The sequence below is a fragment of the Molossus molossus genome, unplaced genomic scaffold, assembly GCF_014108415.1.
Source record: "Molossus molossus isolate mMolMol1 unplaced genomic scaffold, mMolMol1.p scaffold_m16_p_14, whole genome shotgun sequence".
Classification (NCBI taxonomy): domain Eukaryota; kingdom Metazoa; phylum Chordata; class Mammalia; order Chiroptera; family Molossidae; genus Molossus; species Molossus molossus.
The window spans coordinates 51,900,529-51,919,273 of NW_023425349.1; the positions used below are offsets into that span (position 1 = coordinate 51,900,529).

At 41.1% G+C, this 18,745-nt stretch overlaps 1 protein-coding gene across 7 annotated transcripts in view; it reads right to left on the reverse strand.

Annotated features, from left to right (window-relative positions):
• The window catches only part of PIP5K1B (phosphatidylinositol-4-phosphate 5-kinase type 1 beta), a 322,429-nt gene that overhangs the window by 105,747 nt on the left and 197,937 nt on the right, over positions 1 to 18,745 (reverse strand). For all 7 annotated transcript variants that reach the window (XM_036260509.1, XM_036260508.1, XM_036260505.1 and 4 more), the window contains one exon: positions 16,201 to 16,500. In XM_036260509.1, the coding sequence (XP_036116402.1) occupies positions 16,201 to 16,500 (300 nt within the window). The remainder of the gene's footprint in view (positions 1 to 16,200; positions 16,501 to 18,745) is intronic.

The following is an 18,745-nucleotide window of genomic DNA, read 5'->3' on the forward strand; positions in this document are numbered from 1 at the left end:
TGTTTTCCCAGACCCCAGAAACTCTCAGATACTCCTTAAGTCTGTATAACTCAGGCCCCTCACCAGATTCCAGAAGTTTCTCCTCAGCTGTGGAGCCTCCACTCTGTTTTATGAGTTTCTAGGGATTGCTGCCCCTCTGACTCCTTTGGCTGGGGTATTCACATCCTGCTCTATTTCACACGGTCATCTGCCTGACTTTCACTGGCAACCAGATCACATTGGCCAACCTCAAAAGCTTTCCAGATGCATCTTCAAAGCTAGGTTGCTGCCATCATGCCCCCCTGTGGCCACTTCCTCTTCCTGCTATCCCTCTCCCTCTGCTTTCCCAGGATTCCCAATAGGGAGCAGGATATAATCCATGGAGACATTTCCTTCCCCTTGCTCCTCCCCTCCGATGCCTGTGAGTCCTCCCATTTGACCTACAATGACCTTACCTCTAGACTTAGGGTCATCTCCAAAACAAAAGACATGTAGTTTCTTTTAACACTAAGGTAGGAAACCCTAATATGCTAAATTTAGCATCACTTCTATTTCATAAGCCAAAAGACTTTAGCTAACGTTAAGTTGAATTATTATCTACTTGTATTTCCACATGATATGCTACTTAAAACGAATGCTAGCCAGACACCACCACCTCAGGAAATACACCGAGTTCTCTAATCTTTAGGTACTGTTTCTGTTAGGAAGAAAAAAAAGGTTTGCTTCTTAGAGTTCAGGCAGATATTTTCAATCTCCCATTTCCATGCTTTCTGTAGAAATTGCTGTAATGCTCCATCTGGTTTGAAGTGAAGGTTAAAAAAAAAAACAAACTAGTGGCTTGATAATGCTCCGATTTCAGTGGTTAATGAGAATTCTCCAAGGCAGCTCACGTGGCCGTCAGCGGCACCCCTCTAGGCTCGATCGCCCTGGTTACTCCTCTAGGGTCGATCGCCCTCGCCACCCCTCTGGGCTCCGTCGCCCTCGCCACAAGACGTGAGGAACAGTCCACACTGGAACCATCACATTTCTCAGAGAGAAGTTCTGCTTTCAGGTTGATAGGATTTCATGTGCACACATGTTGCTCCCTGTTGGCAAGTGTCACTGTGCTTGATTATGTTTTTTATTAAACTTTAAAAATGAAATGCTTGGATCACTAACTTTACCTTGTGTTTCTCGGTCACTTGGCACTATTTTCCTCTGTCCCACCTTCCCCAAAAAAGGTCGCAAGATTTCACTAACTCACTGCCCTGGCCAAACCAAGTTCTCTGCTTTCCTTTCGTAACTCCTGCAGCACCTTCTCCAACAGCTCCTGGTCAGAGCTAAAACCCGGTCATCAGGCACTTCCAGCCCTTCATGTCTGTATGTCTGTCCATGTCATTACTTAACGTTTTCATTTCCACAGACATTCCCGCCCTTATACCTACAAATACGTAAGGAGAGTGTACTGATTGAAAAACCTGGGTTTTGGAGTCGGAGAGACCTGGGTATAAATCCGGGATCCTGCACAGCAAGCTCTGTGGACCTAGAGAAGCTTAACCTCTCCCGAGTCTCCACCTGTTAAGAGGGAATCATGCCACTCACTACACAGGACTGTCGCGAGGATTAATGGGACAGTCTATCTGTAATGTCAAGCACTGCCTGGCTCAGAGCAAGTCCACTGTACATTAACCAAACCAACCTACGGATGAACTGAGCCTTGGAAATGTGCTCTTACGTGAAATCATGTATTAAGTTTATATTTAGTATATGTAGTTTATGATTATATATTATGCATGAGGTTTTTTTTTTATCCTCACCCAGTAATTTTTTTTTATCGATTTTTTTTAAGAGAGGGAGAGGAAGGGGGAGGGGGAGAAGTGGAGAAGGGGAGCAGAGAGAGAAAGAAACATGGACATGAGAAACATCAATTGGTTGCCTCTCGAATGTGCCCTGACTAGGGATTGAACATGCAATCTAGGTATGTGCCCTGACTGTGAATCAAACCCACAACCTTTTGGTGTACAGGATGAGGCTCCAACCAACTGAACCACCTGGCCAGGGCTGCATGATGTGTTTTAAATGATAAGCTACTTTGGTGTCTATAGGTTGTATCTAAGAAGGAACCCTCACTCCACCCACAATGGAACAGTTGGTTTTGAAATATTGAGAATTACTTGTTGGGCTGAAATGGAGGTATTTCTTACTGAGCAGAAAGTCGAACATGAACAGCACATAAAAGAGAATTCTTATTTTTGTAGCACTCTGAAAGCCACTTGTCCTGATCATCTTGTCCCTTCTGTAATCACCCACCGGCATTACAGCCTGGACAAACACCAGCCCCTTCCAGGACTGATGAGCAGCTGTGTCGTACAGACAGTCTTAAATGGGGACACGAGCTCTGGTCAGAGTGTCTACCTCACTGACTGAAGGGTTGCAGGTTCAATTGCCGGTCAAGGACAAATAACTGGGTTGCAGGTTCGATCCCAGTCTTGGTTGGGGTCATGTGGGAGGCAACCAATCTATGTGTTTCTCTCACATTGATGTTTCTCTCTCCTTCTTCTTCCCTCCCTCCCTTCCACTCTATCTTAAAAGATCAGTGAAAAAAAATCCTCAGGATTAATAACAAAATAATAATAAATGGGGACAGCAGTCGCCACCTAAATAAATGAGTAGATGAAGAGATCAACACAGTTTCAATCAACCTATTTATTGGTATTAACAGGCACTCACCAAATGAGTACTATGAATTTACTTCCACTGAGTATCCACAAATTTATAACGTTGATATGATTATTTACTCTGGTTCTATTTCACACCAAACCATGGGTGAGCTATTACCAAAGCTGCTCTTATTATGTTTATCGATTATGTAAGATTGACATTTTAAAAGTGTTTGCTATTGTTATCTCTTAGGCTTCATCAAAAGAAAAGCACCAAGAAAACTGCTATCCTGTTAAAGGATTTAAAGGGTAGGAAAATGAAGTCCCACAGTTCCTTGTCTCCCAGAAACAGGTTTTAGTAGGCAAACATTAAAGTAATCACAATATAATGTAGAAATAACTATGGCTATAAAAGAGAGCTAGATGGAACCAGGGACACCGACTGGATCCCGGTAGAATTGCGGAGGCGCGAGAGGGGTGCTGGGAGCCCACAGACAGCAGTGGCCTTAGCTGTGAGCAATGTCCTTAGGTTAAAGTCCCAAGTGCCTCCACAGTGCAGAGCCAGGACAGACGCTAAAATAGCCACAGCCACTCACCTTGAGCTCTGACAGAGGGAGGGCGGACGGGACTGGAACTGTGTGGGGACACTCAGGATTTGGAGGGTGCTCAGAGCTTTTGCTGAGTTGTGGCCATGCAGGACAGTGGTCATCTTACTCCTTCCCAGGACTCTGGGGAGAGGTGGTAGCCCCTCCCTCGAAGATTCAACCCCACCCAGTGGCCATTGAAATGCAAATTGAGGCTAATTAACAATCAGCATCAGCCCCACCCTAGGGAAATCCCCTTACATTGAGCACCTGAGGGAGTTTTTCATTCAACTGAGAAGCCAAGGCTCTTCAAGTAACTGTGACTAATAGTCTCCAGGCAAAAAGCTAGAGAATAACTAAACCATTCCTGGGCTTGCAACTCTGCCCAGGAAGGTAAGACTTGAAAGTGGTGTTTAACGTGGGTCCTTCCATGCTCATCTAAACCCAGTAGATGGAGCCACAAACAGCAGAACACCAACAACCACAGGGAAAATTTGGCAGGCTCCAAAGCTCACCGTGATAGCCAAAGTGGTGAAACACAGAAACAAAAGCCAAATGAAAGAACAAGAGACCTCCACCAAAGATGAGATAAATGAGGTGCAGTTAAGCAAGTTAACAGAGCTAGAATTCAGAGCCATGATCTTGAGGAAGCTCAACAGCATGTGTAAGGACATGAGCACCATGAGTAAAGACATAGAAATGTTGAAAATCAACCAGTTGGAACTTAAAAACCACCAAGAAGAAATGAAGAATGACATAACAGAAATAAAGAACACATTGGAAGGTCTAAACAGCAGAGTAGAGGAAGCAGAGGACTGGATCAGTGAATTAAAAGATAGGGTAGAAAAAAATCAACCAATCAGAAAACCAAAAGGAAAAACAAATAAAAAACAGGAAGACAGCTTAAGAGAACTGTGGGACAACTGGAAACGTAATAATATTTGCATCATAGGAGTTCCCGAAGAAGAAGAAAATGAGCAAGGGTTAGAGAATATATTCAAAGAAATAGTGACAGAAAAATCCCCTAATTTGGTGAAGGGAGAAGGCATTCAAGTTCAAGAACCACAGAGAGCCCCAAGTAAGAAGAACCCAAACAGGACCACACCAAGACACATAGTAATCAAAATGCCAAAAATTAAAGACAAAGAGAGAATCCTAAAAGCAGCAAGAGATAAGCAACAGGTTACCTACAAAGGAACCCCCATAATGCTCTCAGCTGACTTCTCAACAGAAACACAATAGGCCAGAAGGGAATGGCATGAGGTAATCAAGGTAATGAAAAACTAGGATCTGAATCCAAGACTACTCTACCAAGCATGGCTCTCATTCATAATAGAAGGTCAAATAAAGAGCTTCCCAGACAAAAAAACAAAAGCTAAGGGAATACATTAGCACCAAATAAGCACTGGAAGAAATGTTAAAAGGACTGCTGTAATTAGCTGGAGAAATAGGAAGAAAAATAGAACCACACTAAACAAAAATGGCAATAAATAAGTATATATCAATAATCACCTTAAATGTAAATGGATTGAATGCTCCCATAAAAAGACACAGAGTAGCTGATTGGATAAGAAAGCATGACTCATCTATATGTTGTTTAAAAGAGACCCAGCTCACAACAAAAGATTCACATAGGCTGAAAGAAGGGATGGAAAAAAATCTTCCAAGCAAACGAAAAGGAAAAAAAAAGCTGGGGTAGCAATACTTGTATCTGATCAAATAGATTTCAAAATGAAGGCCATAACTAGAGACAAAGAAGGCCACTACATAATATTGAAAGGATCTATCCAACAAGAAAATATAACCTTGATAAACATATATGCACCCAATATAAGAGCATCAAAATATATTAAAAATCTTCTGGAAGACTTCAAAGGAGACATTGACAGCAATACAACCATAGCAGGGGACTTCAACACCCCACTGACATCACTGGATAGATCCTCTAGACAAATAATTAGCAAGGAAACAGAGACTCTAAATGAAGCACTAGACCAAATGAATTTAATAGATATCTACCGGGAGTTACACCCCAAAACTACAGAATTCACATTCTTCTCAAGTGCACATGGGGCATTCTCAAAAATAGACCACATGTTAGGACACAAACTAAGTCTCTACAAGTTCAAGAAGATTGAAATCATATCAAGCATCTTCTCAGATCACAATGGCATGAAATTAGAAATCAATTGCAGCAAAAACACACAAAGACATTTGAACACATGGAGGCTAAATAGCATGTTACTAAACAACGAATGGGTTACTGAGGAGATCAAGGAAGAAATCAAAAACTTCCTGAAAACCAATGAAAATGAACACACAACAACACAAAATATATAAGATGCAGCAAATGCAGTTTTGAGAGGAAAGTTCATAGCACTAGGGCCTACCTCAAGAAACAAAAAAAATCTCTAATAAACTATCTAACCTCACAACTTAAAGAATTAGAAAGCAAACAACAACAACAACAAAAAAAAACAAAAACAAAACCCCAGAGCAAGTAGAAGGAAATAGTAAAGATCAGAGCAGAAATAAATGACATAGAGTCCAAAAAAAAAAAACAATTCAAAGGATCAATGAAACAAAGAGCTGGTTTTTCGAAAAGATAAACAAGATTGATGGACTCTTAGCTAGCCTCACCAAGTTAACAAAGATAGAGGACCCAAATACATAAAATCAGAAATGAAAGAGGTGAAGTAACAACTGACACCACAGAAATACAAAGGATCGTTAACAACTACTATGAACATTATAAGGCAATGAATTCGACAATCTAAGTGAAATGGACAAATTTCTAGAAACACGTAGTCTCCCAAAACTGGACCGGGAAGTGATAGAAAACTTGAACAGACCAATAACAACTAAGGAAATTGAAGAGGTAATCAAGACTCTCCCAGCAAACAAAAGCCCAGGCCAGGACGGCTTCACGGGGGAGTTTTACCGAACATTCAAAATAGAACTAACACCCATTCTCCTCGAACTATTTCAAAAAATTCAAGAAGAAGGAAGACTTCCAAACTCGTTTTATGAGGCCAGCATAATTCTAATTCCAAAACCAGAAAAAGACACTACAAAGAAAGAAAACTACAGGCCAATATTCCTGATGAACATAGACGCCAAAATCCTGAACAAAATACTAGCAAATCGGATCTAGCAACACATCAAGTAAATTATTCAGCATGACCAAGTGGGATTCATTCCAGGGATGAAAGGCTGGTACAATATTCTCACATCAATAAATGTGATACATCACATAAATAAAATGAAGAATAAAAACCACATAATCATATCAATAGATGCTGAAAAAGCCTTCGACAAAATCCAGTATCAATTTCTGATAAAAATGTTCAGCAATGTGGAAATAGAGGAATCATATCTCAACATAATAAAGGCCATATATGAAAGACCTATAGCCAACATCATACTCAATGGGTAAAAACTAAAAGCATTTCCCTTAAGAACAGGAACAAGACAAGGATGCCCACTTTCGCCACTCTTATTTAACATAGTACGGGAAGTCTCAGCCACAGCAATCAGACAGGAAGAAAATATAAAAGGGATCCGAATGGGAAAGGAGGAAGTGAAACTGTCATTATTCGCAGATGACATGATACTATACGTAGAAAACCCCAAAGACTCCATCAAAAATTTACTGGAGTTAATGAATGAATTTGGCAAAGTAGCAGGATACAAAATTAATGTCAAGAAATCAACAGCATTCTTATACACCAATGATGAACTCCAGAAAGAGAAACTAAGAAAACAATCCCATTTACCATTGGGGCAAAAAAATTAAGATACCTAGGAATAAACTTACCCAAAGAAATAAAGGACCTATTCCCAAAAAACTACAGGTCATTGAAAAAAGTAATAGAGGAAGATATAAAAAAGTGAAACCACATACCTTGTTCATGGATTGAAAAAAATTAACATCATTAAAATGTCCATACTACCACAAGCAATCTATAGATTCAATGCAATCTCCATCAAAATACCAACGAAATACTTCACAGAACTAGAACAAATACTTCAAAAGTTCATATGGAACAAAAAAAGACTTCAAATAGCCACAGCAATCTTGAAAAAGAAGAACAAAGTAGGAGGGATCACATTACCAGATTTTAGGTTATACTACAAAGCCACTGTAATCAAAACAGCCTGGTACTGGCACAAGAACAGGCGGATAGATCAATGGAACAGAAGAGAACTCAGAAATGGACCCAAGACAATATGTTCAATTAATATTTGACAAAGATGGCAAGAGCATACAGTGGAGTAAAGACAGCCTCTTTAATGAATGGTGTTGGGAAAATTGGACAGCTACATGCAAAAAAATGAAACTAGACCATCAACTTACACCATACACAAGAATAAACTCAAAATGGATAAAAGACTTAAATGTGACTCATGAATCCATAAAAATCCTAGAAGAAACTGTAGGTAACAAAATTTCAGACATATATGCAGCAGAATTTTCACTGATACATCACCTAAGGCAACAGAAACAAAGGAGACAATGAACACATGGGACTACATCACACTAAAAAGCTTCTGCACAGCAAACAATACAATCATCAAAATGGAAAGGCAACCCACTGTATGGGAGAACATAATTGTCAATGATATATCAGATAAGGGGTTAATTTCAAATATATATAGAGTGCTCATACATCTCAACAAAAGGAAGACAAAGAACCCAATTTAAAAATGGGCAGAGGAACTAAATAGACACCTCTCCAAACAGGACATACAAATGGCTAAGAGACATATGAAGAAATGTTCAACATCACTAATCATCAGCGAGATGCAAATTAAAACAACAATGAGGTATCACCTCACACCTGTCAGAATGGCCGCCATCAACAAATCATCAAACAACAAGTGTTGCGAGGGTGTGGAGAAAGGAGACTCTAGTACACTGCTGGTAGGAATGCAGAATGGTGCAGCCATTATGGAAAACAATATGGTTACCTCAAAAAATTAAAAATTGAACTTCCATTTGACCCAGTGATCCCACTTCTAGGAATATACCCTAAGAAGCCTGAAACATCAATCAGAAAGAATATATGTACCCCCATGTTTGTAGCAGCACTATTTACAATAGCTAAGATCTGGAAACAGCCCAAATGTCCATCAGTAGACGAGTGGATAAAAAAACTGTGGTACATATACACAATGGAGTACTATGCAGCTGTAAGAAAGAAAGATCTCTTATCCTTTGAGATGACATGGGGGGACCTGGAAAGTATTATCCTAAGCAAAACAAGCCAAGCAGAAAAAGACAAATACCACATGTTCTCACTTATTTGTGGAATATAATGAACATAACAGTCTGAGGAATAGGGTAGTCCCAGAGACGTGGAAGTGGGGTACAGACTGATAATCCCCAGAAGAGGGGGTGGTGGGGGAGAGATAAACCACAGTACTTATATGCATGTATGCATGAACAGTGGACATGGACAACAAAGCTGGGGAGAGGATGAGGAGGGAGGGGGAGGGGGGATCAGTGGAGGAAAAGGAGAAACATCTGTAACAAAAAATAAATAAATTAAAAAAAACCCCAATAATAAAAACAAAAAAACAAAAAGAAGAGAGCTACATGAAGTGCTAGGAGCCTTAGAAGTTTCATAGAAATGCTCATTATTAGAAACGCACAGGGCAAAGAGCCGTGCCTGAGGCCTCTCCTGCTCCGGAATCTCTAGCAAGTGCATTAAATCCCGTAGGCATGTGATTAGCCATTAGACTTAACTGTAAGTTTTTCTGTTTCATTTTCACCACTCTCCCTATATCCTCCAAACTGCTTCGTTTATTAGATTGATCTTTGGTCTTGCTAGAGTATATACTCAAGGAATTTTTAAACAAGAGACTTAAATATACCCCTATCAGAACGGTTAAAATAAAAACTGTAGTAACACCAGCAAAGGCTGATGAGGTTGAAAAGAACCTAGACTACTCCGAGATAGCTGGTGGGGATGTAAGATGGTACAGCCACTCTGGACAAGAGTACGATAGATTTTTACAAAACCAAACACGTGCTTACCATATGACACAGCAACTGCATTCAGCATTTATACCAGAGACATGAAAACGTAAGATTATGCCAAAACCTGTATGCGTATGTTCACAGCAACTTTATTTGTACCAGTAAAAAGCTGGAGAAAACCCATATATTCTTCAGGGAATTAATAGCTGAACTGTGGTATATCCATACCTTGAAATATCACGCAGCAATAAAAAGGGGAACCTATTGAAACACACGATAACTTGGTGGATCACGAGGGTATTATACTGAGTGAAAAAAGCCAGTCTCAGAGGTTACATACTGCATGATTCCATTTATATGGCATTCTTGAAACGACGAATTACAGAGATGGAAAACAGACTGGTGGTTATAAAGGACTGGAGAGAGAGGGAGGTGGCTGTGGCTATACATAAAGGGTAGCATGAGGGACTTTGGTGAAGGAACTGTGCTTAGTTGACTGGTGGTTACATAAATCTACATATGTATAAAATGACAGAAAACTATAAAATGCATACCCATGCACACACACAGACGAGTGCACGTAAAGCTGGTGAAATCTGAAAAAGTTCAGTGGACTGTACCAGTGTCGACTTCCTCGTTGTGGTATCGTACTACAGTCACACAAGGGGAACCAGCTGAAGAGCACATGGGAGCTCTCTGTATTTTCCCCTCCAATTGCATGTGGATTTACAATTATTGCAAAATAATTTTTTTTTTTTTATAAAAGAGGATTTACAGGTAGAAAAAATGTCCTTGCATACACGACAATGTCTTCCTTTCCATTCTCACAAGGAAATGTGGCTTGGTTAGGCATGGACATGTATATCCAAACCCATTTTCTCTCAGACTCCAGCATGGAAGGCATTGTCTTACTGCTTCCCAGGAACTTTATGATTCTTTCCAGCTCAAACAATCTTTGATTCTATGAGTTGGTTTTGTTTATTTGTTCACCAGCATTAGCTTTGGCCTATGTTTCTATTTCAATGGTGTCAAAATTATTAATATTGCAGACAGCAAAATTTATCATTTAAAACAATGGTGCCAATCAAACAGAGCATAGGATTATAGCATTTGTGCACAATCTGAAAGACAATGAACTTATATCTTTTTTAAAGGCGATCTCTTATGGTACAGTACAGAGAAGTGAAGTCAATGATATACCTATCCCCCTCTCACGTTTCAGCTGAAGTCGAAAAACAACATCCAGTTCCTCAGTGATAAAGAAAATAGCTTAAATGTGAGCACTATCATTAGTAAGAGATATGTACAACTCTTTTTCTATTATATCTGAAGCACTTTTTTTTTTTTTTTTTTTTATCCTCACCTGAGGACATTTTTCCATTTTTTGTTCAGATAGAGTGGGAGGGAGAGGAAGAGAGAGAGAAAGAGAAACATCGACATGAAAGGGACACACTGAGTGGCTGCTGCCCGCACAACCCAACCAGGGCCGGGACAAACAGCAACCGAGGTACATGCCCTTTGCGGAAACCGAACCCGGGTCTCTCTGGACCGCAGGCCAATGCTCTAACCGCTGAGCCAAACTGGCCAGGGCTCTGAAGCACTTTTTCCCCCTCTGACCACTGGGAAAGCAATCAATATAAAAAGAGAGAAGAAGCTGTGTAAACTAAATGCAAAAAACAAATTAATGCTAAACAAAATTATAGCTGAGGGATAAGCCCTAGCCATAAAGCTAAATCCAGTATTATAGAAAATAACCCATACTGCAACCCATTCAAACAAGTCCATGGCTGAGAAAAATTAGATCTTGGCATACATAGACAGAATGGTCCCAGTGCGCATATCACAGAGTCTCCGAATTTTTAAGGCTGGTTTCATTAAATTCTGAGAACCTATTAATATTTATGGTGACAGACATCTGTGTGAAGAAATTGGTTCCACACTATTTAAAAATTAATAACTTTGCTGCTCAACAAAAAATGATAATAAATGTAAAATAAGTCATTTAGGTGATTAATTATCAAGACTGTGTCTGATAGACTCACACTTGAAGGAATAAAAAATATTTGGATTATACATGCAAATTCTCACCAATATTCTTTGTCAATGTTATTTCCCCAGAGTTGTCAATAAATATTGCAGGATGTAACAATCAAGTCAATTAAATGATATGCGACTCATTAGAATTTATAGATAAGTTATATCAGAGAATAAATAATTATAGTAAACTAAAATACAAACAAAAATAGTTTGTTTTTTGAAAATTAATACATAAATTTCCAATTAAGAGTTTTTAAAAATCACAGTCCTGTAATATGTATTACGTGTCTACAATAACCAGGTATTAGAGTGCTGAGAAGAAAAGGAACGCGCTTTGGTGAACGGTCCAGCAGATGTGACGTGCATGAAACCCCAGAACGTGCACAGAATGTGTCTAGTAGATCAGAATGGCTGGAGAAAGGAGGTGCACCCAGGGAGGGGCAGAGAAGGCTGAAGGAGCATCTGGAGAAGGTGGCAGGGACCAAATCAGGAAACACCTTAATGTTCTACGTTAGGAAGTATGGCCTTTGGTGCAAAGACAGTGGGGAACCTCAGCTAGAGGATCTTAAGGAGCTGGTGAGCTTCTGATCAGAGGATCACTTTGGCAGCAGTGATGGGGAGGTGTTGAAAGGCAATAATACTGGAAACTAGCTAAGAGGCTACTGCAAAACTCCAGGAGATGAATTGTCAGGGTCTCAACAAAGGCTGTACATATGGACAGGCGGGGAAGATCCACGAGTTTTTAGGAGGCAGACTGATGGGAATTGGTGATTTAATGAGTGTGGAGAAAGAAGGAAGAGGAGGAGGAAAGCAGGAAGGAAAGAGTATCTTCAAGGCACTGATTCGGGCATGATGGCCATGTTCCCCAGGCCGGGGAAGACGGGCAGAGGAGCAGGTTGGGGAAGATGACAGAGCATGTAGGAAGAGCAGTTTTCTAATAGAACGTGCCTCTCAGTTAGCTCGTTACATGGGGACTGCAGGGAATAGTTTGAATAAATCCTGCTTCCTGTTTTGGATAGCAGGTGACCTGTGAAGTCCTGGCAGTCCTCTCTGCTGTCACAACTCTCTCCCTGGGCCCAGTTCAGTTATGGGTGTAGCCGGCTGTCACAGCAGGCAGAGGGTGAGGCCAAGGGGGAGGAAATGCTTCAAGAAAAGGAACCCAATTGTTTACACGTCCCCTTTCCTCAGACACGGCCAATAGGGAAGGGCAACACGGGGCTTGGAGAGAACGCCAAGAGCTGGACCCCCACTGTCAGAAAGAGCCCTTTGTGTGAATCCTGTGGGCTCTGCAGCGTTGAAGCATAAAGTGAATTCAGTTTTCTAGAAGAATTCTGAATGGCCAATGGACTAGGTGGAAGAGTTGGTCAGAGACGGGCCATCACAGGGATGGTGGTTATGGACAAGGGTCGGAGGCTGGACTGGGGAAGCCAGGGAAAGGGGTCGGGGTGGGGTAAGATGGCATTTGTCAAAAGGTGGTTCAAGCCACTTAGAATGCAGCATCCAGCAGCAGCTCAGACTGGGAATCAGGGACCTAGTCTGTGAGGAGTGGGGAGCACGTAGGTCAAACTGGGTCTGTGAGCCATGCAGGTAGCTTCTGGCCAGCAGTCATGCAAGGGAAGTAGAATCCTGGGGGATATCAAGCCAAATATGAAAAAAGATGGGGGTGCAGGAAGTAAGAGGTCAGCAAGGCGTTAGGAGGATGATCCTATCTGTCTGGGAACAACTGAGATGCTGGTGTCCCAAGGTCTGGGATTCTTGGATTTGCCATTTCTAAGCTCTTAAGGGGGCCCTGGCATCACCAGAAGGGGTCTCCTGACATGATTTGGCTCCTGACTGCATTTCTCTCCCACCTCACATGCTCTACCTCACATGCTCTCCCTCACTGTTAATGGCTGCAACACCAAACAACTCCAGTTCTTGGAACTCATCGTGCTATTTCATGCCTTGCTTACATTGTTTTATCTCCCTAGAAATATGCTTTTACTACTTTGCCGACCTGGAGAACTCTTCTCATCCTTCAAAACCAAGCTATGATCTCACTCTGATCCTCACACTGGCTTAGGATATAATCATTGTACTTAACATGCTGTATGGCCATTTATTAAAAAGAGAGGTCATTTACCTCAGGGTGGCACATGGCAGGCCTACAATACATGTCTGATGAGTGACTGAAAGGACATATCCTAACATGGGTCTAGTGCACCTTTCTCTGGCTGGGCTGCTGACACCACAATACAGTCCCCTGACTGGTGTGTTTCTACAGCCTCCGCAGGACCGCCTCACTTACAGAGGGATGTCAGCAGCACAGAATCCCCATCTTTCAGTGCTGGCACCGGCCCTGGTTGACCTCCCAACCTCCCTGATCTCCACAGTAGCCCAGCCAGAGATAAAGCTCAGTTCTGCAAAGCGAGCGAGATGCGAGAGCGAGATGCGAGAGCGAGATGCGAGAGCGAGATGCGAGAGCGAGATGCGAGAGCGAGATGCTCCTGGCAACGCTAACCACAGACCCTACACCAGGAGTTGGTCCTTCAGAGGTGAAGAGAGAGAGAGAGAGAGAGAGACGACTGCCATATGGCTCTAAAATGGGGACACTCTCTCTGAGTGTGTGTGTGCATGTGCGTGTGCGTGTGTGTGCATGTGTGTGCGTGTGTGTGTGTGTGTGTGTAGGGAGACCCTGAGCTCCAAGGGATTTCTGAACCATTGTGTGGATGGGCATTTTCCTGGGGAGAGAGTTCACAGCTTTTATCAGTTCCATAAAGAGGTCCATGACTATTACATGTTAAGACCTGCCATTCCAGAAACATGCCTTTCCGGAGGCAGCTCGGTGCAGAGAACCAGCTGCTGACTTGAGATCACAGGGCCTTGGTCACAGTCAGGGCAGATCAGGGAAGGGACTCAGGTTCCCCCACAGCACGGCACTTACACGCTTCCAAACCACCCAGTAAAGCCGTTCTGAGGAAAAATGCACAATTTAAGGAAGTTCCATGGTCTGTATCTTCCACGAGATCAAGCGCAATGAGTGAAGAGTGAGCCTTAGGGTATCTCTGCACTGGCCTTCACGTGCCTTAGAACAACATTATTAAAAAGGGGGGTGGCTAAGCTCCAGGGCCTCACTCGTGATGAAAAGTCATGCCTGACTTCGTTCTATCTGTCTTGGGCTCAGGAAACAGTAAATAAACAGACAGTTCCATTCCATGGCTCTTTTACATTTGACCTTTCCTTTTTCTGACACAGAAGCCTGTGGTTTGAGAAGACAGCAGAGAAAGGTTTCCACGTTCGAGAGGCAAGAAGAACACATGCGCACGTACACACAAATAGAAAGCAAATCTGAACTGGAGAGGCTTGCGCTAAACCCTGGGGAGCTGAGGGTCACTTTTCACCCACATCCTGTAAGGGCAGAGAAAACACAGGAAAAGGTTTCTATTAAAATGTATGTATTTTCTTTTTAAAGGAAAAACATAAATCATTCATTTTCTTCCAGAAATCCGAATAGTTCAGCTGGACATTTTTGTTTTGTTTTGTTTTCTTGGTTCCCACTGTTTTCCCCTTCACTTATGAAAAGATAATTTTTAAAAAATCCTTACAGTGAGTCCTCACATTTCAATTGTTAAGAGCACCAGCTTTGTACCCAAACAGGTGTGGGCTCTGCCACCGGCTTGCTAAGCAATGCTGGACAGGTTTCTTCACCACTTTAAGAACCTCATTGTTCGTCAGTTAAATGGGAACATGAATAATACTGACTTCAAGCGGTTGCTGAGAGAATGAAATGAAATGATGCATTAAAAAATCTTAGACTAGCCCGGCACCTTCGAAGCATTCACTAAATGGAAGCTAAAGAATAGGAGCTGGGGAGTAACATCTCTATCAATGAAACAATTCCCAAAACACATCTTCGTGCATTATCGTACATGTTAGAACATGTAGAAAGGAAATCAACCCAGAAATGGCAGGGATGTGTTTCTCAGTGAGAATTCCCCACCATACACATTGCATGGAGTGGTTAGACTGCCTTCCTCACCTTCAAGTGAGCTGGAGTCTGGCAGAGAAGGGACCGCCCTTCCTTACAACAATGTAGGTGACCTGTCCTGGTCCGCAGAGGGCCCAGAAAGCCACAACCCCGAGAGTTGTGTCAGCTCTTCCAGAAAGCCCCGGTCACACCGAACCCTGCACCAACCTTCTGCCCACCACAGCCATGCTCAACTTATTGGTTATCCTATGTTCATCTGGGCCGGAAAATGATATTCCTGAAAATTTGTTAATGAAATGAGCATCATCCCTCAAAACCCATCAGAATTGCATTTTCATCTGTTTCGTCAAAAGGACTTTTCCTCATTTCCTGTAAATTCACCATGCCAGCAAAATCTTCTCTGAGTTTTGGCCTTACATTATTTTTTCCTAAGAATTGAAGGCTGGGGACTTTGGACTATGAACTCAATTCCTCCTTACTTTTGACAATCACTCTGGCTGAGTTTGTGTAAAATGGTATTTGCTCTGTTAAGCCTCATTCCTGACCGCCTCTTACTCAGATCATATATAACATGCTCAGCAAAAGGGCTCACCACATGGTCCTCTCCACACCGGATTTCCAGGGATCCACTTACAAATCCCACTGAAGACACTTTCTCTCAGCTTCTCTCGCCTGCTGGAATCTTACTTATTCCAAGATTTCTATATGACCTAACCACTGCTTTTTATCTAAATTTAATTTCCCTCTGGTTTAGCAACCTTCCCCACAGGGAGGATGAAAAGGAAAATCTTTTTCGTTTGATCAAAGAAAGCTGACTTAGCTCGTTAGTAAAATCAACAGAGACTCCAGACTATTCCCTCATTATCCGTAATTCCTCTGACATCAGGGAAGCATGGGTCAGCACCGGGATGGACCAATGGGACCCCACGTGTCCGCTTTGGACGATTCTTACAAAGGAACACTATCAAAGGTGACTTCTCAGAGGAATTCAGAGCAAAGACATTTCCTTACCCGGCAGTCTCTCTGAAGCGTTTTCATGAGCGCATTGTATGTCTCTGTATCAAAATACAACCCCTCGTGCATGTCTTGCAGGAAATCCAAGTCCTTAAATGTGGGGTTGGACTTTTCTCTCTCTTTTCGGGATGCTCTTCGCTTGTAGGTCGAACCTTTCAGGTCGTATGTAAAGTGCATTCTCATAGAGCGTGGCAAGACGTTGTTCATCACCACGATCCGGATGTTAATGCCCCCAGACTGCATGCAATACAGCCCATAAAATTTTGGCAAAAGAGTCCTTGGGTTCTGGTTTAAATTCTAAAGAAAAAAAAAAAAAGGTTAAAATCTTTTATTTTTACAAAATAAGCTCCACTAAAAAAGTGTTGTCATCTAATACAATAATTAAAAAAATGGACTGTGATTACTGTTATTAATGGCCATTGCTAAAAGTTTGCTGTACCTAATCTAGTTCTTAAATTGGCTTACTGCACTAGCAACTTTATCATTCTGAACTCAGAACATTAAAAGTGGCTGAATTAAAAATGGACAGAAAGTCCCAAATTAGCTCCAAGTAAAAATGGGCAAAGAACTGATTAGTGACATGTGTGACTATTCTCTAAGGTAGCCAGAGAGAAAATTAATTACTGGGGGATAAGGGATGAGCATTTGAAATTTTAATAAGTCCTGAAAAACTGTCTTCCAAAAGGGCCGGCCGCTTCCCAAGCACACTTTGTAAGATGACACATTTTTCCTCCCTCCTCCCAGTGCTGAGTATCACACTTTAAAATCTTTACCAGCATGATTAGTGGAAAGTGGAAACTTGTTTTTAATAATCTGAACACCACTGAGCATTAGAAATGTCATATTTTGATGTATTTTTAGTGACCTCAAAGATAATTTTGTGCTCATATCTTATTGCTCATTTTTCTATAGGTTTTTGTCCTTGTTGCTATAGTCTAGATATTTATCATTTTCCTATTCCATATGGAGCAAATATTTTCTCCCAGTTTTATTACAAAAACAAAAATACATGCCTACTTTTGTTCTACTTTAAAAGTAGGTGAGATCACACCTGCCAGAATGGCCGCCATCAACAAATCATCAAACAACAAGTGCTGGCGAGGGTGTGGAGAAAAGGGGACTCTAGTACACTGCTGGTGGGAATGCAGACTGGTGCAGCCACTATGGAAAACAACACGGTGTTTCTTCAAAAACTTAAAAATTGAACTGCCATTTGACCCAGTGATCCCACTTCTAGGAATATATCCTAAGAAGCTTGAAAAACTAATCAGAAAAAATATATGTACCCCTATGTTCATAGCAGCACTATTTACAATTGCCAAGATCTGGAAACAGCCCAAGTGTCCATCAATAGATGAGTGGATAAAAAGCTGTGGTACATACACACAATGGAGTACTATGTAGCTGTAAGAAAGATCTCTTATCCTTTGAGACAACATGAAGGGACTGGGAGAGTATTATCTTAAGCGAAACAAGCCAATCAGAGAAAGAAAAATATCACGTGATCTCACTTATTTGTAAAATATAATGAACAAAATAGACTCAGAGATATAATAGTAGGGTACAGACTGACAAACCTCAGAAGGGGCGTGGGGGGAAGAGAGGGAAGAGATAAACCACAGAACTTATATGCATGTATGCCTAACCATGGACTAGACAACAATGCTGGGGACGGGTGTGAGGATGGGATCGAGAGGAGGGGGTCAATGGGGGAAATAGGATAAATATTTGTAACAAAAATAAATTAATAAAAAAATAAATAAATAATAAAATAAAAGTAGGTGAGAGATTAAAAGGCATTATTTATAATTATTAAAAGTCTCTCTACTGTACTTGATCCTTCCCCCAATTCCCAACTTTTGAGGAAACTAATATTCCTACTTTTGTTGTATAATTCCAGAAATATTCTGTGTGTTTATCTTAATTTGGTGCCTGGTATTTTTTTGCTGTTGTTATACAAATGTTTTGTCTTTTAATGATATAACACTTACAAAGTTGTTTCTTGGGTTTTTTGTTGTTTTTTTTTTTTTGGGGGGGGGGGGGCTTCTTGTTTAACAAAGCTTTTTATACCCCAAGGTTACAAATGTCTTCTATTCTCTTCCAGATCTTTAATAGTTTTGGTCACTACATTAGGTTTTTATACCATATGAAATTAATTTTTGTGTGTGAAAGATATGAAACAGGGAATTTAATTTTTTTCTTCAATGGGTAGCCATCTATTGAACAGTCTATTCTTTCCCAATTGAGCTTAAATCCCCCCTACATCATACAATACACTGTCAAGGCACACGGGTCTATTCTGGACACTGTATGTGAATCCACTGGTCTACTTGTCTACCCGTCTGTAGTATTAGTATAGCTTTACAGAGTTTTACTATATGTTAGAGACGGCCCACCATTTTTCTTCAAAATGCTTCATCCATTATTATAACTTTTCCCTTCCACTGTTTAATTTTTTAAATCCTCTTAAAATAATACTTGTTTTCACTTGCAAATGAATCAGCTTTGTCAAGTTCTAGGAAAAATGATATTGGGATTAGAC